General features: G+C 47.4%; 1 protein-coding gene across 1 annotated transcript in view; it reads left to right on the top strand.

Annotated features, from left to right (window-relative positions):
* Positions 1-12062, top strand: part of LPCAT4 (lysophosphatidylcholine acyltransferase 4) — a 29732-nt gene extending 17670 nt beyond the window's left edge. The window contains exons 4-14 of the mRNA XM_066631131.1: positions 2768-2880; positions 2984-3044; positions 4356-4414; positions 4555-4589; positions 4718-4772; positions 4917-4999; positions 6306-6431; positions 7138-7279; positions 8272-8370; positions 8860-9016; positions 11439-12062. Of these exons, the coding sequence (XP_066487228.1) occupies positions 2768-2880; positions 2984-3044; positions 4356-4414; positions 4555-4589; positions 4718-4772; positions 4917-4999; positions 6306-6431; positions 7138-7279; positions 8272-8370; positions 8860-9016; positions 11439-11596 (1088 nt within the window). The 3' untranslated portion in view covers positions 11597-12062. The remainder of the gene's footprint in view (positions 1-2767; positions 2881-2983; positions 3045-4355; positions 4415-4554; positions 4590-4717; positions 4773-4916; positions 5000-6305; positions 6432-7137; positions 7280-8271; positions 8371-8859; positions 9017-11438) is intronic.
* The last annotated feature ends 11723 nt before the right edge of the window (positions 12063-23785 follow it).

Below are 23785 nucleotides of genomic sequence, written 5' to 3'. Positions count from 1 at the left end.
ACAGAATAACTTTCTCTTTCGGAAAAATTAGGAGAAGAGGCCCTGTAGCTCAGGGCTAGAGGAAAACAGCCAATGTGCATATGGTCCCTGGTTCAATACCAGCAATACAATAAAGACTTTCTAGGAGTGCAGTAAGAACAACCTTCACCAGAGCTCTTGAAGAGCTGCTACTGCTTGAAACAGTTGTCTCTGGATAGTCCCATTAAAAGCCAAGCAAAGTCTTAATAGGCAACTCCGCACCCTCCAGGCATCTGTCCCACTGATATACCAAGTGGGGAGGTTTCTGTGTTTTACATGAAATGGAGTGTCCAGTAGGGTTGATTCAAAATGCTCCCCTTTTTGGCCTCCATTCCCAGGAGACAAAAATAAGGAGGACATTTTTTAGTGGTTTTGTAGAGATGAGACCCAAATGTATAGGTGCAAAACTCACCAGGACTCTTCTCACAGTTCCCCCTCCAAGCAAAGCTATGTCATCATACAGTGGTATCCCTAGGGGGGTTTGGGAAAAATGTGGGGGGGCTGCCATTTTCCCCAGACCCCTCCCTTAGAATGACATTATGACATATATTACATGTTTATTAGGTTGATCAGCACATAAGCCATACACCTATTTATCTAAAATCTTAAAACCAGAGTTTAAAACCACATAGAAACAGAATTTAGCTATATCCACAACACACTCTTTGCAAAGACTACTTAACAGTAATTTCAGTCTTAAAGAATTCGAAAACATAGAAAACGTATGTATCCATTTCTTTAAGAATTGATCTCTCCCTGCTGCATATTTTGGGCATCGGAAAAAGATATGCACCGGGATGTCTAATTCAGTTAAGGGACAATCACAAAAACGCTGTTCAGGAGGAGTCCTTTGAAAACGACCTTTCATTTGTGCCATTGGTAAAGCATTGCATCATGCAATCATATAAGCGGGCCTCAACTTGGGAACCGTCAGTACATAAAAATAAATGGGTAAAGAAAATTTAGTGGGAAATTTAATTCCAAAATAAGAAGAGGAGCATTTACGCTTAGCCTCCCTTAGAAGGCAACCCCAATCTTGAATTAATAGCTTTTCAACAAGCAGCGAATGGCTTCTTCCACTGAATTTTTCTAGTGACTGTAGGCCCAGCTCACATATTTTCATATCAACGTTGTTACTCCATTTTACCCAGCAGCGTTCTTGTGCTGCTAGTTTTGTGAAAATAGGAAGATTTTCAGCAATTGTAAGTCTGTATTTAAATCCAATAGTAGCTTTCCAAATCAAGGTTGAAATCTTTGGAAGTCCCAATTCCAACCATATAACTTCAGAGGCTATGCAATGGGGGTAGGGCTAAAAGCTTCAGAAAAAAAGACTTGCTGGAGTCGCTCAAGCTGTTCTGTTGGTCCCAAAAACCAGATCGGTGGGCCATATAACATATGTGGCAATACCATTACTTTATATGCCTTTAGCAGTGCTGGCACGTACTGTCCTCCTTTGATGTAAAAAAATTTTCTCAATGCTAGTAGCGTCAATTCAATTTTCCCTTTAAGATACTGTATATGTTTGGACCATGCAAGGTTAGATTAGAACACTACTCCAAGATAACTAAATTCATTAACCAGTTGCAACTTATATGGGCCATTATCCCAAAGGATCTCCTCTATGGAGAACTCGTGCAAGGAAAGCACCCTACATGTAGACCACAGCTGTGATACAAGGACATCTGCAAGAGGGATCTGAAGGCCTTAGGAGTGGACCTCAACAGGTGGGAAACCCTGGCCTCTGAGTGGCCCGCTTGGAGGCAGGCTGTGCAGCATGGCCTCTCCCAGTTTGAAGAGACACTTTGCCAACAGTCTGAGGCAAAGAGGCAAAGAAGGAAGGCCCATAGCCAGGGAGACAGACCAGGGACAGACTGCACTTGCTCCCGGTGTGGAAGGGATTGTCACTCCCGAATCGGCCTTTTCAGTCACACTAGACGCTGTTCCAGAACCACCTTTCAGAGCGCGATACCATAGTCTTTCGAGACTGAAGGTTGCCAACTAACTAATCCATTTCTGCCCAGCGTTGCATATACGCAGCAGGGACCAAAAGTATATACCTGTGGGCTGGGCAAAAATGGGTTAAAAAAGATCCCCACTCATCCTCTCTTTACATGTAAACGCATCATATGTAACTTGTTCCATGTTGGTTTTGTATGTTCACTGATCGTACCCAAGATTCTAGAACAGGGGTGCCCAAACCCCGGCCCTGGGGCCACTTGCGGCCCTCAAGGCCTCTCAATGCGGCCCTCAGGGAGCCCCCAGTATCCAATGAGCCTCTGGCCCTCCGGAGATTTGTTGGAGCCTGCAGTGGCCCGACGCAATTGCTCTCAGTGTGAGGGCGACTGTTTGACCTCTCACGTGAGCTGTGGGATGAAGGCTCCCTCCACTGCTTGCTGTTTCATGTCTGTGATGTGGTAGTGGCAGCAAAGGAAAGGCCAGCCTTGCTTTGTGCAAGGCCTTTTATAGGCCTTGAGCTATTGCAAGACCTTCATTCATTCATATAAGTTCATCTTTAATATATTCATTTATGTAAACTTATGTAAATTTATTCAAATTTTAAATGTAAATTAATTCTTTTTTCCCCCGGCCCCCGACATAGTGTCAGAGAGCTGATGTGGCCCTCCTGCCAAAAACTTTGGACACCCCTGTTCTAGAACATTCCAGTTTGAGGGCATGGATTTTGAAGGAATAATGTAATAGCAAATAAATCTTCTTTTCTCGTGGCTCTCTTTCCTGCTATCTGCTCCAGCCCTGCTGAGGTTCAACCAGGCTATCCTGGTGTCCCGCAGTGATCCAGCATCTCGCAAGAAGGTGGTAGAAGAAGTTAAAAAACGGGCAACATCCCAGGGAAAATGGCCGCAGGTAGGACTGATGCTCCTGCTCCCCCACCACCATGACTTTGGCTGGTGTTTGGGTGCTTCAGTCCTTCCCCCTCTTTGCTTAATTTCCCTTCTCTCTTTTCCAGGTACTTTTTTTCCCAGAGGGAACCTGCTCAAACAAGAAAGCCTTACTGAAGTTTAAACCAGGTAGGAGACCCATGAGTCTGGTTGTATGGCATTTCATGCAGATGTGCCTGTGGATACAACTAGGTGTGGATCTTACTTGCCTGTGTTCAGCTTTCACCACCACCTCTTTGCTTATGTAAAGTCACATAGACAGCCTGTGGGTTGAATCCTGATTGCCGCTTCCTGCTCCCCCCTCCCCCCTGTGCTTCATGTGGTCTTTCCATTTTTTCCCCTTCAAAATAATAATAATAATAATAATAATAATAATAATAATAATAATAATAATAATAATAATAATAATAATAATAATAATACAGGTATTTATATACCGCCTTTCTTGGTCTTTATTCAGACTTTATTCAAGGCGGTTTACATAGGCAGGCTATTTTAATCCCCTTAGGGATTTTTACAATTGAAAGAAGGTTCTATCTTTCAAGAACCACAACATTCAGATGTTTCTTTCTGATCTGGTTTCACATTCTGGCCTCCATCCTCCCACGCTCAGAGCAGATGGAATAACTCGGAATAACTTGGCTCAGCTTATCAGCTGCTTCAAGGTCACACAGTGCCGGTGGCCTTGAACTGGTGACCTTGTGGATGTTATCTCCAGGCAAATGGAGGCTCTACCCTCTAGACCAGACCTCCTGCCGTATTTATTTGATGAAGTATTTTTGGAGTTGTTTACACTGTTTTTAAATGCTGTAAAAACTGAAGAAGTTGTCTTTGTGGTTGTCAGAACTCCAAGCTAATCAGGGTTATGCATCTTCCTGCTCTGAGAGGTGAGGAGGATAGTAGCATAATAGAATATTAGAGCTGGAAGGTATTGTAAAGATCATCTAGTCCAACTCCCTGCCCAGCACAGGCAACTACAGCATCCCTGACAGATGGTCACACATCCTCTGCTTTAAAACCTCCAATGGAGGAGACCCCACAACTGGATGAGGTGAGCTGTTGCAGTGTCAGGCAGCTCTTATAGTCAGGAACTTCTTGCTCATGTTTCGCCTAAGTCTACTTCCCTGTAGTTTCAAACCATTGGTTATAGTGCTACCTCAGGAACCAACAAAAGCAAGCCCTCCTCCTCTTCTGCATGAGGACCCTTCAGATACTTGGAGATGGCTTCAGTGATTATCACAAGGACTAACCAATCAGGGCTGTGCATATCCAACTTTCACTTGTACGTGTGTGTAACAACTACACTTCCACAGTCAGAGCATCACTGAAGCCTTAATAGTCTAGATTGACCTAGATTGAACAGCCTAGATTGACCTTCAGTGTCACATCTTGAGATTGTACAAGCTACATCTGAACCTTTTCATATATATCTGTCCTCAGGTGCCTTCATATCTGGTGTACCCATCCAGCCAGTCCTCATCCGGTACCCCAACTCGCTGGTAAGTCAACAAGAATGGGAATGGAGACCCAACTGAAAACACTGTTTAGTACCTGACTCTTCCCCACACTTTTGCATCCCCCTTGGGAACTAAACAAGTCACCTAAATATTAATTTGTTGGTTTCTTTTTCTCTTTGCAGGATTCAACCACCTGGGCATGGAGAGGTCCTGGAGTGTGAGTAGCTGGGAGAATCAGGGATAGTGGCCTGTGTGCATTTTCATAAGTGGTTGGGTGTGTTTCTTCTTCAAAATGGCAGCAACTCAATTTGCATCCAGGATGTCATCTTCAATTTGTCCTTTCAGGTTAAAAGTCATATGGTTAACAGCATCCCAGCCCTGCACTACTGTAGAAGTAGAGGTAAAAAAAATTTTTTATTTGTTGTATCACAGAGCCCCTTACTGAATTGTCCTGCCACACTTGCTGATTCTCCAAAATTTCTGCTGTTGCAGGATGTAAGTGCCTTTCACAGATCCCACTCTGAAGTCTTCCTTTCACTTTCAGTTCCTTCCAGTATACCAGCCCAGTGCTGAAGAGGAGGTCAACCCCACACTCTATGCTAACAATGTCCAGAAAGTAATGGCCCGGTGAGTGGCGAGCATGTCCAGAGGTTAAAGGGTGATGGATGGTGGGAGGCAGCTCCACTCAGAAAGGCAGGGCAGAGGTGCCAGTCTGCCTCCAGGACCAATGCATGGGGGTGCATGCGCAGGAATGCGCACCCTGTCAAAGGCATCTCTAGTACTATGGTCCCATAGGTCTCCACTGCCATTTTGTCCATAACTTGCAATACCTCAGGGTAGTTGGTTGAAAGGTGACAAGGCCAGGTTGAGATCATATGCAAAGGACTGATCCAGACTGGGACTATGCCATAAGGTGGGGGCCCCTACTGCCCCCCCATGCAGCATGGTCCTGCTGTAGCTCCCCCCTTCACACTCCATTCAAACACTAAAAAAGCCCAGTGATATAATTAAAGTCATATCTTGTTTAGCTGTAGATTGGGGGTAGGCAACCTACAGCCTATGGGCCAAATTGAGCCCACCACCCAAAATCATTCAGCCCATACTCCCAAAGAGATATATCCATTCAGCCCGTGGAGACCTTAAAAATGAATTTATGTTTGTAATTCTATCTCTGTAAGGCCTACAGTGTAAGCAGACCAAGGACAGAAGCTTCCTTTAAGTGTCCTTCTCTGTCCCGGCATGGCTCTTTCTATGCTCTATCTTTTTTTTTTTTCTTTCAAGTTCTATAGGGAGGTTCGTGCATGGGTATCAAACGTGCATCAAATTCTGATGTCTGGCCCCTATGTGGAAGAAGTTTGCCAACCCCTGCTCTAGATGTTGGGTCTTGAGGGAGAAACGGGAAAAGGGAAAAACTTGGTGTTGTAGCCTGATGCACAGCAAACAGAAGCTCCTGCTCTGTGGAACCCCCCAAAGGCAGGCAGCCAGGCTCCTAGCTTTTATACCCAGTTTTGGACTGCCTGGTGGTCACAGAGGCTACTGTGATATACCTCTGTTCCTTTCTCTGCCTGAAGAGGATTCTGAGGCCTGAATGTAGGAAGGTTCAGCCAAAAGCTTTATGCTTGAGAACATTTGACTCAAGGCAGGGAGGGGGGATTTCAGTGAGTGCATGGTGACTCACAAGGTCAAGTCACAGCCTCAGATCTCAAAACTCCCACTCCAAGTTCCAAAGTCCTGACCAAGGGATTAGGAATGAAGGAAACAGTATTTGAAGACAATGACCCAGATGTTTGTAGCCTGGGGGCAGGGGTTTGTCTGTTTATACAAGTTGGTAGAGAATGGCTCCTTTGTTCGGTAGATTGCAATAATTTGCTTTGCAATTTATTTGTCTCCTCTTCCCTCTTGAGCTTGTCTCCCTCTTTCTGCTTTCAACCAGAGCCCTGGGGATCCCTGCCACGGATTGTGAGTTTGTGGGCAACCTTCCAGTCACTGTAGTGGGACACCTGAGGGTAGCACTGGAGCCACGCATCTGGGAACTGGGCAAGGTACTCCGAAAGAACAGGTGAGGACTGGGCGGGAGGGGAAGACAGAAACCTGATTAGCATAGGAACAGATGGTGTCTTTGGAGTGTTCCCTCCAGTCTCCTTTCAGTACTGGCAGCACATGGAACCAGTGGCTAGCGGGGGGGGGGGCGGCAAAGCACTAAGTTTTGAAGGGAGCTTCACCACAGCATGCAAGTGGCCCATCCCCGTCCCCTTCACACCCATTCTGGGCAGTGGGAGCAAAAGGGAGGCATTCACCTGTTTTGCTCCCACCTCCTGGAATTGCTCTGAAGGGGAGGGGGAGGGGCCGCTTGCACACCACAGTGAAGATCCCTGCAAAACTTAGTACTTTGCACCCCCTCTAGCTATGCCACTGCATGGCACAGTTCTTTTCTCACCTGGGTACCAACACAGCAGCCGTCAATACCATTGACACAACATCACAAAAAAGTAACCAGGTGCTTTATTTGACCAAAGGAAGACAAGTGGGAAAATCGAAAAAGGGCAGAGTTGAGGGGAATGTGATCATATTGCTCCTTTACCCTTCACTTATCTCTTTAACCCTGACCAAGGAGTAATGTAACAAATGTGTTCTTGGGAGAGCTGCCTCCATTCAGAAATAATGTATGATGTGAAGAGTGGACCAGAGGAATATCTGCTTCTGCACTGGGAACGAATCTGATAGGTTCAACCTTCTCAGTCTTGTGGTGTCTGCTCTTTCTGCAGGTGTCTAACGGGGGACCTGAGGTGTCGGTCGGACTCATTATCTGTTTGTGCATCAGGGCGGCTAAAGCCAACAGAGCTGGCTCGCTGGCTGGGGCTGGCCTGCCCAGAGGCTGCTGAAGAACTCTGCATCTATTTCCAGAAGGTATGTTAGGGTAAAAGGCAGAGCGTGGGAGGAGTTTGCAAGATTAGGGTCACATGTAGCACTGAGCCAAAATGAGAGGGCATGTTCTACAAATGTTTACAACGTCTTGCTGCAAAAAAGTGCTTAGATAGTCCCTGATTGGCTATGATCCTGTGGCATGCATGGGAAGCATGGCCCTTGTTGTAAATGGGCTTCATTTGCTCTTAGGGATATTGGCACATAGCTAAATATGTAGCATCATGACATCAAGTGCATGGTCCCGGATTACTGGGATCACTTGAAGAAGAATGCAGTGGAGGAAGAGATTGACATTGGAGTAACAACAGAGAGTGGAAAAACAGGATTGCAGACTTGCAGGGCATTTTTAAAAAGTACATTAGCAACCCAATCCTTTTCTTCCCCTTCCCCTGCTGATGTAGCTGAACCCAAACAGCTTATGCTGCATTCTGGGGGAGGGGGGGTGGAATCCCAAATATCTCATCTCGGTAAGGGAACATTTTTTCTCCCTACCTGGGAGTAAGTCTCCAAGACATGGAGGGGCCTATTCAGACTTGCGCCAGGATCAGGTCCAGGAAGGAGGTTTGGATTCAGTAACCATGGCCTTCCTGGACCACATACACCTTCTGCCCCATCACCACCCCATTCTGCCCTCCCCTGCCCCATTCTGCCCTCCCCTCACCCCACCCCACCCCACCCTCACACTGATTTCATTGGCAGGCCTCCTAGCCATAGCTCCGCGTGGAGCTGCTCTGGCCTTGCCAGTGTTGCTCTGGTGGTACATGGTGCCATGCCAACAGACCCTTAGCAACAGCTGTAAAGCACATTCCATCATCAGAACACTAGTTGGGCTGTAAGGGTCTTTCTGTGGAGCAGCTGTTCTTCCCAAGCTCAGTTTTTACATGGCAAAAAGTGAACCAGGGGAATATGCAACTCAGTGCCTGGAAGGATTCTGATATAATCAACCTCCTCATCCTTGTCACATCTGTTTGCAGGACAGTGATGGCAACATGGACTCCCGGGAAGTGATCCTGGCATTGGAAACACTAGAGGGAGAGCATGACCCGCAGGCGCTGACACGTTGTGCCTTTGAGGTGAGCACTGTGGTCACTGCAGAGGAGGATCAAGCTGAGCAGAGCTGGGCTCCATCAAACAAGGGGCATGTGATTTGGAGAGGAGAGGTGGTGGGTGGGGGAGGGAAGAAGGGTTCAAAGTGGGTCTCTGCTACTGCCAGTCTGTGTTGACAAGACTGATTAAAGTGGACCAACGGTCTGGTTCATTAAAAGACAACTTCCTCGGCAGGTCACTTAACACTTCCCCTGTTTCTGCTCTTCTGCGTTCCCCATGTGGCAAACCTGAACCTGTCCAGTGAAAAGTGTAGAAGGGGGGTACAGAATGGGTGGAATAGAGGAAGGGTGGATGTTGGTCTGGGTGAGTGGCAGAATGAAAGGGCTGGAGCCTGGGGCTCTGTGGGCAGGCCAAAGGTTGTAAGGGGGTGGAATGTAAGGGTCACTATAGGTGGGGGGATGTGATTACAAATGTGCATGGATGGGTTTGTGTATTTATCCTGTGCATCTTTCCAGCTGTTCTCAGAGACAGATGCTGGGACAGGGGACCGCCAACTGTTCAAGGACGGCTTCTGCGCCATTTTGCGTCTCTTGCTGGGCACACCCGCTGCAGATGGTGCAGAACTCTATAGCTGGCTCTGTGGGAATGACAGTCGGGATGGACTGGCTCTTGGTGAGCATCTTCAGGCCTGTGTGGGAAAATGGGGCATGGAGTGGGGGAAAAGGAGGCTTGTGGGGGTAGGCAAAGGGCTGGTAATGGGGGAATTGGAGGAAGGAAGTCGGAGTTCTCCCTCCCTTGTGCATCCCAGCAATTGCATGTTGTTCAGAAGGTGTTCAGCAGGTATGATGAGGAGGTGCAAACAGTCAGAAGTGAGACAAAATTTGGGGGTTGGAGGACACATTTCCAGCCAGATGGGAAAAAATGACATGTGGCTCAAGAAAATAGTGAGGTTTTGGGTGATCATGGAAGTGGAGAGTGGTAGGGAGAAGAACATAAAGAGGGCCCTGCTGGATCAGGTATTCTCCAGCATCTTGTACCCACAGCAGCCAACTAGGTGCCTCCAGGAACCCCACAAGGAGGGGACGGAAGCAACAGCCCTCTGGTTAGTAGGCAAACGACTACTAAATGTAGGAGAACATTTGAGGTTGTTGAAAAGCAGTTTATAAATATTCTGAACAGTAGTTTAAAAAATAAGCGCTCATCTTTTTGTTGTTTGGTCCCCAGAAACTGGTACTTAGAACCGCTGCTCCTGAACAGAGAGGCTGCATATATAGTCAGGACCATGCAATAGGCTTACTGAGATAGCAGCTTGGCAGAGGGCACCCAGCTCCCATCTGCCTACTCACCTCCACTGCTCCTCCTCATCTCACTTGCTGGATTAGAAAAGGAAGAGGAGAATGATAGGGAAGAGGAAATGTAGTGGAGAAGAGAGTGGTGGGCTAGAGCGGTTCTGCTGCCTTAGCCCACCATTCCCCGCATTTCCTCTTCCCTTTTATTCTCCTCTTCCATTTCCAATCCAGCAGGTGCAAGGAGCAGAGACAGGTGCATCATCAGGTAAGCCAGTAATAGGCCCACCTGCTTTCATGCCTGTGTCCAGTTCTTTTTAAAGCCACCATAGCCAGTTGTTAGTACCACAAGGTGTAGTGAATGCCACACATTATGTGTTGTATAGCAGTGGCTGGGGCAGGAAGGCAGGGCATAACTGTGAAGTCCCATAGGCAGCAAACGAACACTGCAATCCTATATACCCTTTCCTGGGAGTCGCTCAGAGGCCAGGGTTTCCCACCTGTTGAGGTCCACTCCTAAGGCCTTCAGATCCCTCTTGCAGATGTCCTTGTATCACAGCTGTGGTCTACCTGTAGGGCGCTTTCCTTGCACAAGTTCTCCATAGAGGAGATCCTTTGGGATCCGGCCATCATCCATTCTCACAACATGACCGAGCCAACGCAGGCGCTTGGAGGCAGGCTGTGCAGCGTGGCCTTTCCCAGTTTGAAGAGACACTTGGCCAACAGTCTGAGGCAAAGAGGCATAGAAGGAAGGCCCATAGCCAGGGAGACAGACCAGGGACAGACTGCACTTGCTCCCAGTGTGGAAGGGATTGTCACTCCCGAATTGGCCTTTTCAGCCATACTAGACGCTGTTCCAGAACCACCATTCAGAGCGCGATACCATAGTCTTTCGAGACTGAAGGTTGCCAAAATGAACATGATTTCCTGGGAGTAAACCTCAGTTAATACAATGAGACTGGGTTCTGAGTAGATGTGCATAGGATTGTGCTGTGAGTGTGTATTGAGACAAAACACCAAAGCGTGGTTGTTACGGTGGCAGAATCAACATCATCCAAGATGTGGCCACCAAACCAAGATCTGAAGCGAATGTTAAAGCTGGTTTGCAAATCCCAGGTAGAACAAACAGTAGTGTCATCTATTTTGTCATCGGAGGCCCCTGTTTGGGTTGGCATCTAGAGCAGGGGTGCTCACACTTTTTTGGCTCGAGAGCTACTTTGAAACCCAGCAAGGCCCGGAGATCTACCAGAGTTTTTTTTACAATGTTCGTGCCATCATAACATATAACATTTATGTGTACAATGTATGTTGGTGTACCTTGAGCCCCACTGAGTATAACAGGACTTACTCCTGAGTAGACATGCCTAGGATTAGGCTGTGAGGCTGCAATCCTAGCCACACTTACCTGGGAGTAAGCCCCATTGAGTACAATGGGCCTTACTCCCGGCGTTTCCTCCCAGAGGCACCTGAAGGGGGGGTTGGCACTCCACGATCTACTCATTTTGCCTCGCGATCTACCGGTAGATCGCGATCCACCTATTGAGCACCCCTGATCTAGAGATTCTCAATGAAGGTGGGGGAAGAGGGAAACTGCAGAAATCTTTGTCTGTGCACCCGGGGTACAAATCCCAGTGTAGTTTCAACTACGGATAGCAAAAATCATGGTTTGATGTTACATGTGAATGCATCTCAACTGTTTATGCTGGGATGAAGTCTTGACCTTTGGGGCTTCTGTGGTCCTACCCATGGATCAGTTTTTATACTGACATTGCTTGTTCCCCAATTTCCCTCTCTCTTTTTTTATCCAGATGAGTTCCAGGATTTTTCTCTCCGACACCCTGACTATGCCCGCCTCTTCAGCACGTACCTGCGCCCCCCTGTGGCCTGCACTTTGTCCAAGGCTGGCCTCTCACCCACCTATGCTAATGGCATCCCCGCTGCCTCTCCCAGGAGCAAGGCAGACTGAAACACCCGAATCTCTTTAGCCATGTGTATACAACAACAACAACAACACACAAACAGAGACACACACTCACAGCCATGCCACACCCTTGGCCACGCAGACCCCTCCCTCCTGCTTGCTTGCTCAGTCCCTGCTGCCATGGTGGCTGGCAGAGGGGGGCGGAGACACCCCCATCTCAGGGCAGTCGTATCCGGGGAATCACAGCCGCAAGTTCTTTGGGGATTGGGGCTTCTCTCCGTTTATTTTAAAGTTTTATTTTTGTTATGTTTAATTATATCATTTATTTTATTTTGTGTCGTCGTTGATTTCTTTCCTTTTTTGGGCTAGGAGAAGGAAGAATGGAAGGGTAAGAGAATATTGCTTTTGGGTTCATTTTCTGTTTTGTAAAATATAAAAGTGCTATTTTATATATGAAATAAATATCTATATATCTATAATAAAAGATATATGTATTAAGTTTTAAAACAAAGGTGCTTCCCGATGGTTTTTGCTTTTATTTTTTTTTAAATGGAAGTTTGGGGAATTGGGGGAGAAAAGAAGGTCCACGGGTGGCGGGAGGCAGATGAAGGAGACAACATCTGAAATTCAAGGCTTTGTTTCAAATGCATTTTGCTCGTTGCAAAAGAGGGAGGCTGTTTCTTAGAGAAGGATTGCTTCCACGCTGCTGCCCTTTGGTGTTACAGTGATGTAGCCGTTCCACAATTGTCTGGAAGTCAAATTAAAACAGCCATGCTGGATATAGTGGTATATCATCCAACCCTTCTCAAAGTCGCAAGAGCCTTCCATAAAGTTTATTCAGAAGAGGCACAACTTCCCTAGTGCTGATCCAGCCGCACCAACACGGCACAGTTAGCATCCAATGGGGGAGGTTCAAGCCACAAAATGCCACCTCAAGGTAAGAGAACATTTGTTACCTTGCCTTGGGTAAACCTTTGCTGCCCCGCAGGATCTACTTGGACCTGCACCATCTATTCTGCTGGCACAAGTCCAAGTGAACCCAGATTTCTGGGTGAATTGAGGCCGGGAAGGGAGACAGGATATTGGCAGCAATACCAACTCCTTCCAATACGAACTCCTTCCTGGCCTCAACACAGCCCCTACCTGCCCTGGTCATCCCATTCCTTCCCTCCCTCCAAGTTCCTCCCGTTCCCTGTCTACCACCCCCCACCCATGCTGACATACCAGCACCAGGGCTTCTCCATTGGGAGCTGGTTGCTCAACATTTGTGTCTGGCTGCACAGAATGACGGGTCATGTTGTGCAACTGCTGTAATGCACACAGTGCTGCTAGAACACATGTTTTGGTGGAGCAGTGGCTCAACAGGGTTGGGCTCTCTGTCACATTCAAAAAAAGTTCCCTGTAGCTCTAGTTACTCCCTTGAGGCTTCTGCCCCGTTAATTGATTCCTATTCAGTGCAGCTGGGAGATTAGTTATGAATTGCCCCTTAATTAGAAGGCTAAAGTTACCTGCAGGGGGTGGCCTTAATGACTAGTTAACTTCTAGTAGCTTTTGTGCTATTTCAATATGAAAGAAAACAATCCTATATGCACTTACCTAGGTGCAATGATCTGTTGATCTCAATGAGGCTTACTTCAGAGTAGATATGCCCAGGATTGTGCTGTAAAGGGCATAAGTAATTGAGGGCCCAAACCTATCCAATTTTTCAGGACTGGGGCAGTCATGTTAGTGGGACATGCACTGCATCTTGTAGTTGGGGGATAGTCACAGAGGCATCCTCCAGGCAGGAGGACATTTGTTCCCTTACTTCGGGGCTGCATTGTGGCTGCACTGGTGCTGGAAAGTTGGATAGGATTGGGCCCTAAAGTTCCCGTCCACCCTTGTAGGAAACAGAAGCAATTAACAGGCAATTCATCACTAATGCCTGCCTCTTGCTGACCAAGGAACAACAACTGGGGAACAGGAGCAAGCAGGAAGTTTTTAAGAATATATAAGAGAATACCTTAAAAGTCCTAATTGCGCTTTGCCAACTGCAATCGTGTTTGATTGGAAACCAATTTTTGCAAATCAAGTCTGAAAAACCATGAAAGGACAACACAAAAAGCACTGAAAGAGTTTGGCCACAACTCCGGATTCTCAATAAAAACTGAGAGAGAGCAGAGGGTGGCAATTCCACAGGAAGGAGGTGGTGTGGAAACAACCAAGAATTCTACTGTACAAGAAAGCGAAGTGGGCCTTTTGGAATCATTACAATCAATTCAGTGTGGTTCCAAATATCTTTAATCTGCTAAGAACAAGTAGTGACCTCTCCTATGCCACAAAAGGCTTGTCATCGCCAACCCCTGTCTTTCATGTTCTTCTGTTTCATCCGTAGGATTCTGAGTAGGGAATCTTTAAATATCAGGATCATGGAGACGACAAAGCCAGAACAGGGACTCCGAAGAGTTTGCCAGAGAGATGTCACTTCCCGTTGGCGTTGGCCTCAATCAAGAAGAGAGCCAGTTACTGATTGCGCAGACGCTTGCTCCTCCGAGTGCCTGTGCCGTTGCCTTTTCTCTTGTGGCTACGGCAGACGGTTTGATTGGTATCCAAGTTCTTGCTTAGCTGGACAATAGAATTCTGGAACACCTGTACTCGGGTGGAGTGCCTTGTCTTTGCCCCTTGCTTTCCAGTATCAGTGAGTGAGGAGAGCAACAGGTCTCTTTGTTCCCTTGCTGGAGGAATATGACCACTGTGGGGTGAGAGGTTGAGCTTGGAAGCAAGCAAGGAGGAGAAAGTGGCCAGCTCTTCGTCCTCCTCCTCTTCATCCTCCTTTCCTTCTTTAGTGCCATATTTACAACTGTCTTTCATGCTCCCTCCAGGGAATTCTGGAAGCATAAGGCTGGTCTTAGTGACCATGTCCAGCAAACCTCCTTCTTCTACCTCACCCAGGTTCGCCATGTCACTCTCTGAACTGAATGTTCCACTGTGAACTTTGAAAGAGGGTGGATCATTAGATTCAAATCTTTGTTTGGGTTCATCATTTTCATAGCTGCTGCTGCAGCCTTGGGTACTGGGTTGTGGTGCAAGCATGGTTATTGCTTTGCCAGGGCTGGTGGGGACAGGCACGTGATCTCCACCAGGACCACAGCTACCCCCTTCAGTCTCAAAAGTGTTGGCACAGCCTGAAGGATTCAGAGTAAGTTTTAGGGTCTGCTTGCCAGCTGATGGGCTGCCCATCCAAAGAGTGGCCTCACCCTGCTCTGCTGGTGGCCTCTCAGACTCTTGGGATCTCCCAGGGCCCGGTTGGATAGTCAAAAATGACGGCTCCTGCACTACACAGCTGAAATATGATGGGTGCTCAGAAGCAGTGCTTGGTGGTTGACTTTCAAGCACCCCCGCACCACTAGAACCAGTTGAAGACAACTGCTGTCCATTGTCACTGCTGGGTTCAGCATGTGGATTGAGGAGAGGATAGTTAATTTCTTGATCCATTTCCAACACTAGTGGCTGTTGGCCGTCTTGTCTAGTGCTAGTTGACTGCTTTTGTAAAGCTGCACTGTCTGCAAATAATCTCATGCTTTTGACAGGGCTGTTGGCCTCGACTACAGTCGCCTTTGTTTGCTCCCAACCAATCTGTGGCTTCATTTGAAGTTTGGCTTTTGTTTTTTGACCATCAAACTCTTTTCCAGGTTCAGCAGGGACCAGTGTTGGACTTTCCAAGTTTTGGCCAGACGGGCTTGTGCCTTCAAACTTGGTTTCATTGGCATCTGTGGTAGATTTAGGCCCTTTCCGAGTATTCTGAGACTTGCGATGATCTTTAAACACCTCTCTTTGGCAGCCATCCTGTTTGTTGCCTTCAGGCTGAGTGAGTTCCTGACCAACTTGTTTTAACAGATTATCCCACTGACATGTCATACCCCGACCACTAAGTTGTATGGTACTTGAAGTATCTTTGGCCTCCCTCTTATCTCGATCTAGAGATTGACCTGTTACTTTTTCTGTACAGTCAGCATTTTGTTCTTCTTGTCTACTCACAGTCAACTTTGGTGTTCTTTCTTGTGCAGTAGTGTCTGCCAACAAGATATATTTTGTGTCGTGACTAGCATGGTCAGACCATCTTGGATCATCTCCAGTTCCTTCCCCGATAACCCGAGCCTTTTTCAGACATTTCACTCTCCATCGTTGGACACCATCTTGTTTACCGCAGCTGCTGCTGGCTGTTTCTCTGTTTTTCCAAACTAACTGGGTTCCGTTTTGGGACTGTGCTCTTCCAGCATGGCTGTCCTGCTCTGTGGTCCTTGGGACTTCCGGCTGACCCTTGACATTTGCTTCTTGGTTGTCAGCTTCCTTTGAATACTTGGTGGTATGCGGTTTTTGAAACCCTTGTCCTGCCTTATTGTCACCTCGTGATGTTAAGTTCTCATTGTGGCTGTTCTTTCCTGTTATGTTTGGAGTAGTTTCCAATTTAACCCTTTGGGCATGAAGTGGGTCACTGTTGGCCTGCCCTGGGTGACCTCCAGCTTGGTCCCATCCCTGTGAATTCTGGGTTTCCCCTTCATCTGTGTTCTTCAGAGAAGGTAGCAGTCTTCCTTCCTGAGAGTCATGGCTGCTACATTTGGGAGGAAACAAACCGGCTGAAGCTCTGACTTCCTTTGGTGGAAAATGCCTCTCTCTCAGTCGTTGGTGTGAATGAGGTGCCAGTGGGGGACCGATTAACTGTGTTGGCCATTCTGACTGACTGGCTCTAATGCCCTCATTAGGGGGAGGCCTCTTCATAGCCTGGCATGAAGCACCTTCTCCTTTACCATTGCCGCTGACCTCATCCTCTTCTTCAGACTGGGAGGGGGTAGAGTCAGAATGGGAGGTGGGGCAGACCGACGGCTCCCGTTCTTCTTCTGACAGTGCCAAGAGTCTCTTTTCTATCAGCTGGAGAACAAAAAGAAAAAGGGACCTATGTACATGATCTCTACATACATGCAGAGTGGCTGGAGGGAATGCTTTGCCTGCATTGACTCTCAGCCACGTCTGCCATGGTGAGCCATTCTTGTGCATGAGCAGACATGTGAGATTCAGTCTTTTTAGGCCAACACTAATGTCACTTCAGGAGCATTCGCAGTTATGTTGCAAGAGTTGAATCCTGTTTGTGGCAGAAAATGCACAATGTCCCAACCACTATTCAATCACTTCCTGTTTGCAATATGGTCATTTAGGTGGTGATAAGAATCAAATTGAACTAAATTGTTAGAAAGTCTCTGTGTTTGTATCATGGTCCTGCAACCCAAACTGGTTACTTTCAAATTGGAACAGAAAGTCAGGGCCATATGTTACTCTTGTCTTTCCCTCTTCTCCATCTCTGTGCATAAGACAGCCTCACCATGTAGTCAGAATAAATAACCATAGTCCTCATGACCACTACCCTCTGAACTGGCCATATGAACAGACCCAAACTATGACACCAAAGTGCCCTTAATTCCTACACAGGCCTACTTCCCACACTTGTGACCTCATTCTCAATGTTACCTGGCTAGGTGTTAAGTTTAGTTCATCCACCAGTTCTTCAACCAGATCCAGGGGATCTTGAGTTTTCTCAGGAGATAGTAAGTCAGCCATAAACTGTGGATGGATGATGGCTTCAACCTTCCAGAGAGAGAAAAAGGAAATATCAAAACTTGTGGTATTGAGCTTGGATGAAGGTATCTCCATGCCCCACTCTTAAGAACATAAGAACATAAGAACAGTCCCACTGGATCAGGCCATAGGCCCATCTAGTCCAGCTTCCTGTATCTCACAGCGGCCCACCAAATGCCCCAGGGAGCACACCAGATAACAAGAGACCTCATCCTGGTGCTCTCCCCTACATCTGGCATTCTGACTTAACCCATTCCTAAACTCAGGAGGTTGCGCATACACATCATGGCTTGTACCCCATAATGGATTTTTCCTCCAGAAACTCGTCCAATCCCCTTTTAAAGGTGTCTAGGCTAGACGCCAGCACCACATCCTGTGGCAAGGAGTTCCACAGACCAACCACGCGCTGAGTAAAGAAATATTTTCTTTTGTCTGTCCTAACCCCCCCAACACTCAATTTTAGTGGATGTCCCCTGGTTCTGGTATTATGTGAGTGGTAATGTAATATTTAGTGACATTCTAGCTGTGGTCCATTCTATGAAAACGGCTGAATGATTTCCAAGTGCTATAACTGATCGAGATTTGGGGAGGGGGGGAGGCTAGAGAATACTAAATAATTAGCAGGAAGGTGACATAAAGGAGAGTCAGAAATAAAGAGAAATGAGAAGCACAAAAGGGAAAGGTGAAAAGAAACGGGGGTGATGGATAAGGAAGACCGCCATCTTGTAGAACACCATGGTCCAACTCATGGATGTGATATTATACTACTGGGCAAAAACGAGGAAGTCTTATGAGCTGCATGGACCTTTTCTTGGCATCCTGAAGTAGGAAAGAGAGCAAAGACTATGTGCATCCCAGACACAAAAGAAAGGATTAGATCTGGGGAAAAACAGAATTCAACCCCAAATGATGCATGATATAAACCATGAGTCTCCTGCCACAAACAGCAGCTGTGCATTTAGCTCCCTTTCCCATTTTGCAACACAAATGGGTTCTGTGTTTCCCGGTTCCACACCAGTTAGGTCAGTAAGGTGGTGCAGAGGTGGAATGATAGCAAGTGCCATGACATCATGAAAAACCTAGAATATTATGAAGGGAGTGCTAAATGTGTGTCTCCCACTTTTGAGAAAGGGCATGTATTTGGGACCAAGTGCATTTTCAGCCTCATATCCTTGCGCAGCTAGGAAGCAAACTAGGTAGTTTGGGGCAAATTCTTTTCGCTTATAGGTTAATGTGCTTTGTAAAGCTGAAGTGAGAATAAAATGGAGTATATGCCCACCCATCCATGTATGACATCCTGAAATCCTTGGTGGAGAAGTGAGATACTAATATGGAAAGATAATTTTTAAAGGTGACAGGGCTCAACGAGCCCAACAAAATAAAAAACAATTTCAACCAACACTGATGTTTGGCCATGGGATCCTGAGAACTGCACTTTTGTGAGGGTGCTGAGAATTTGCTGGCTGGTCTGTGATGGGGTTAAGGATTGCTCGCAAAGAAGCCCCAGGCCTCCACAAAACAAGGTACCAGGCTACTCAAGAAGGAGCACCAAGACTGAACTGATTGCAATGCACAGGTTCTCTCCCATAGTGCCACACAATTCCCCCCCCCCTTGCAGATTACTCTCACCTTACAGACAAATTCTTCATCATCACACAACTGATCAATGTATGGCAGCAGGCTGGGGTCTGGGAAGACTCTGTCCTCCTGATCTTGGGGGATTCCGCACTCCCCCTGCTCCTTCTTTTCGTCCTCTTCTTCCTCCCAGCTTGTATCCAGGCCTTCCATGATCTCAGCATACTGGTGGACTGCCTCAGCAGGGATCTCCCTGGGAGCTCCTGGGGTGGAAGTGCTGGGTGGACGTCGCTGGCGACGCCGTGGTTGGCGGCTCTTGGAGGCTGACTTCTTGGGAATGTAAACTTCAGAGAAGGAAGAGACCCCTAAATCAGTCTCAAAAAGGTTCTTTCCACCATCTAGAACAGGGTGCCCAAACCCCGGCCCTGGGGCCGCAAACGGCCCTCGAGGCCTCTCAATGCAGCCCTCAGGGAGCCCACAATCTCCAATGAGACTCTGGCCCTCCAGAGATTTGTTGAAGCCCGCACTGGCCCAACACAACTGCTCTCAGTGTGACTGTTTGACCTCTCACGTGAGCTGTGGGATGAGGGCTTCCTCCACTGCTTGTTGTTTCACGTCTGTGATGCAGTAGCTGCTGCAAAGGAAAGGCTAGCCTTGCTTTGTGCAAGGCCTTTTATAGGCCTTGAGCTATTGCAAGACCTTCATTCATTCATACAAGTTCATCTTTAATATATTCATTTATGTAAACTTATGTACATTTATTCAAATTTTAAATGTAAATTAATTCTTTTTTTCCCCTGGCCCCCAACACAGTGTCAGAGAGATGATGTGGCCCTCCTGCCAAAAACTTTGGACACCCCTGATCTAGAACAAAGCCCCACTGCCAATCACTCCATGGGTTAAAGGCATACAGCAGCTTAGGGTAAATCCTGGCCACACGGCAAAACAATGTGGGGAGGAAGGAAGGTGAGCCAATTCAAAAACTTGGTACCCATTCCCACTGCACCCTTTTTATAGCATGGCCTCTTGGCTAATGGTTGGTTTGGGCAGGTGAAGCTTCTGCTCAAGCTGCAGAGGATTGTGGGAAAACACTACCTTGCTGTTGCCCAGACTCAGGGACAGGTGATGCAGGCGACTTGGTGGCTTTGGGGGCTGGAGCCTGGAACTGGGAGCAGCTTGCCAAGAGTTTCATCTTCTGAATCTGTTGCTCTTCTTCTGCTTCAAACTCCATAAACCTGATAAAAGAAGATGCTAGAGGTGTGGGTGAAGCCAGACTGGGGCAACTTTCTATCTCCCTCCACCAAATGCACACGTGAGACCTATTGGAATGGTACCAAAAGGGGGGGAGGGGGCCAACTCTCACTTTTCTGCCATTTCATAGAAGATCATGCGCTCAAAGTTGCTACTGTGCTCCCACTCCTGCACCGCGCGCGGGACCCCATCCTCCAGAGTCATGTCGGGGCGCAGACGAGCCAATGAACGGAGGACAGGGCTGCAGAAGCAGGACAAGAGCATCATATCGGAGACAGCAAAACAACCAGATTCTTTGTCAAACGTGCCACCCTCTACCATCATAGTCATGACCCAAAGTACTTCAAATCTAGAGCCTTCTTCCAACTTTGCTTAAGTTACTAGGCTTCACTTGACTGTATAGTTCAGTGGTTAGAGGGCCCTGATGGAATGTTAGTTTGCTGAATCAGCAGAATTAAGTGGTAAAGCTTTTCTAGACTGTACCATTTCAGGTTTCAGGAGCAGAGTTATATATTTGAATGCTTTGTGGGGGAGGGGAAGAAACTGTCCATAGAAAAATTGGATATCATAAACAAGCGTTCAATTTAGCCTGAAATAATATTTTTCTACATGCAGGGTGGATAATTTTTTGCTCCAGGGTGGGGGAGAGCAATCAAACATATATCCTCCTATTTACACCTGTATCTAGTCCTAGGAATGCATTTCCCTTTGATTCTGCCAAGCAAACCGGTCCTTAGGCTTGAGAGGCATGGGTTCAGACCCCAGCTCAGCCACTCCTCAAGTGTGTAAACTGGAAAACACAACGAGCAAAATTAGTGTTCAATTGTCAGCACAGGTTCCAGGAGCAGAAACGAGAAATTCAGGGCTCCCCAGCCTACATTTTGCTTGAAGAGTTTGACCATCCAAACCTTCATTTTGCTTCGCTCAAGAAGACCATCCACCTGAATTAAATAATTTTAAATGTGTTTAATCCAGATTTTTTTTTGGGACATGGCAGGACTTTTACTCTTAGCCCTCTTGGCTGTCCCAAACAAGAGTAAGCAAAGTGTGCCTAATATCCCTTACTCCTTTCTCACAACCTGAGGGCTCAGTCCTATGCTTTGTGCACCATCTCACTGCCGGTGCGCACTGTCACAAATGTGCCATAAGGCACGTTTGCGGGCCCTAGCGCCAGTGCTCTGTCAGTGCTAGCCCAGCACTGGCCAACTTCTCCAGAAAGTTCCCTTCTCCCAAGGAGTTGGCGGCTGCTGCTTGCAGCGCACAGGATGTAGTGGCAGCCATTTTCGGTGCTGCTGCAGCCCCGCACGCCGGGCAGCTCAGGACTGGGCTGGCCATTACTGAGGCGGGGTGTAAAACACGTTTCCTATAGTGGGCCAAAGTTGGCATTCATGGTGCCTGCTGAGGGCCGGAAGTGACATCATTTAGCAGAAAATGACATCATAAGGCAGATGATGGCTAGAAATAAGCACTTCGCTCTCACATAGAAACTCATTAATTTCAAATGAGAGAAAAAGTTAAAATCTTGTTCATATTTTCAGGATATGAGAGGGCCCAATTATAACAGGGACCAGATAAACTGCTTCTGGGGGCTTCATCTGGCCCGCAGACCTTAAGTTTAACACCCCTGCTCTGAAGTATTCCAACCCGAGATCACCCTTGTCTCCCAGTCTGTGGTTCCCACCACTGCGACCCTCACATGAAGAAACAGGCAAGAGCCTCAGCATCAGGTGTGGCAGGGAAGTGGCGCCTGGCTAGGGCCTTGTAGCGTTGCCAGCGCCGGTAATTCTCATATACCCCTTTGGAGGTGCAGGCAAAGGAGGCATCTCCGGGAGGCGGTGCCCGGCCTGCCGGAACAGTCTCAGGCATTCTTGGTTTCCTATTGATTAACTCGTCACCGGCTTTTGTCAGCAGCACAGTGCGAACACAAGGAGCCGTTGGCCCGTCCCGGCGTGGGGCAGCCCAGCCCAGTGGCATCCCTGTCAGGAAGAACGTCTGTGTACGGGGCATTTCTTCAGCACCCCCCACCATGGGTCCTTCTCTTTTTAGCTTGATGATCAGCTTGCTTCCTGGGGCATCAGATGAGGTCACCAACAGTGCGGCTCCCGGGAAGGCAGGCAAGAGCAATGAGGGTGTGCTGGGGGGGCAGGTAGGAGGGGTAGGGCCAGGGGTGTGGGCCTGGGAGGTCATGGCTCTAAGGGAAAGGGAATTTGAACCAAAGAGAACAGTCAAAGGAAGCAGTGGCCTGTCTCTATGTTCAGGGAAGTCCTGTTCTGAGGTCGTTGGCAGAAATTGTTAAAAAAACAAGGCCTGCTGGGAAATTCACAACATCGCCATTCGGTTTCCAAGAAGATCTACATTGTTGACTCAGCTCTTGGTGGGGGGGGGGGGAAAGGTTGAAAGATAACAATTCCAGAACCTGGGTGTCTTGAGTGTTCCATTGTTGGCAAGGAGGTTGATGTTCTTCTACCTGCAGACCCAATCCTAATTCTTCACATTCCCCTTTGCCCATCTCCATACTTTTTTCCTGATTATCCACATATGGAGTTAGTGATCTGCAAGGTAATAGGTTGTGGCTCTTAGCTATCACAGTGTGTTCCTTTACTCTTAGCATTGGCAGGCCAACTTTTCCATTGTTGCTTCCTGCTCTTGAGCCTCCAACACCAGCTTGGCAATCAAGATGTGAGCAAGGGATGCCGTTTGTTTCCATACCTCAAAAAATCACACCCAAAAGTTCCTGTGTGGCAAGCTATTGTTCTAAAGGCACTGGAGCAGTCCAGTCACTTTCTTCTGCTCAGCTGGCAACCTTACCTTCCACTGCTGGGCTATGTGAAATAGACACAAACAACCCACCAGCATCAGAAATACATACCTCTTCCAACCCAGCTCCCCAGAAATGATGCAAAAGGTGACATATGCCATGGACACCCCTTGCCAAAAACCAAAGAGCAAAGTGTTGACTATTGTAGTTGTTTGTGAGGTGCACTTGACCCGTGGGGTCTGCTCTGACATTGAGCAATGTCACCACCCCTGAGGGCAACAAGCATGTACACTGCAAGCTTAACCCAGCTGGAAACTGTTTAACTGCCATGGCTTCCTCCATGGAACCTTGAGAAATGTGGGTTTATGAAGACCCTGAGACAGAAAGATGACAGTTGTGTGATCAGACTTGTGAATCTCTGTGCCCTGTTTTATTTTCCTGGGCTGAGACTAGAGCAGTGATTCATCTCAACCTTTTTCATCTCATGGCACACTGACAAGGCACTAAAATTGTCAAGGCACCCCATAAGTTTTTTTGACAATTGACAAGGCACACCATTCTGTTGGTGGGGGGCTGACATCCCCCAATGGTCCTACTAATAAATGACCCTCCCCCAAACTCCCATGGAACATCTGTGGACCATTTGTGGCACACCAATGTGCCGTGGCACACTAGTTGAAAATTGAAAATTGCTGGACTAGAGATTGAGGCTAGTTTGAGACTTGGGTATCTGGTCACTTCTGAGAGATCTCTGATCTGGCCTAGAAATCTGATCATTGCTCCTAGAAATCTGATTTTAGGAGGGGTGCCCCTAAATTTGATGCTGGCTGGCACCTGGCCTTCATTATTATTATTATTAATTTATATACCGCTTTTCAACTAAAAGTTCACAAAGCGGTTTACAGAGAAAAATCAAATAACTAAATGGCTCCCTGTCCCAAAAGGGCTCACAATCTAAAAAGATGCAACACCAGCAGACAGCCACTAGAACAGACACTGCTGGGGTGAGGTGGGCCAGTTACTCTCCCCCTGCTAAAAAA

The sequence above is a fragment of the Tiliqua scincoides genome, chromosome 5, assembly GCF_035046505.1.
Source record: "Tiliqua scincoides isolate rTilSci1 chromosome 5, rTilSci1.hap2, whole genome shotgun sequence".
NCBI classification, from domain to species: domain Eukaryota; kingdom Metazoa; phylum Chordata; class Lepidosauria; order Squamata; family Scincidae; genus Tiliqua; species Tiliqua scincoides.
This window is presented reverse-complemented; position numbering and strand designations above follow the sequence as displayed.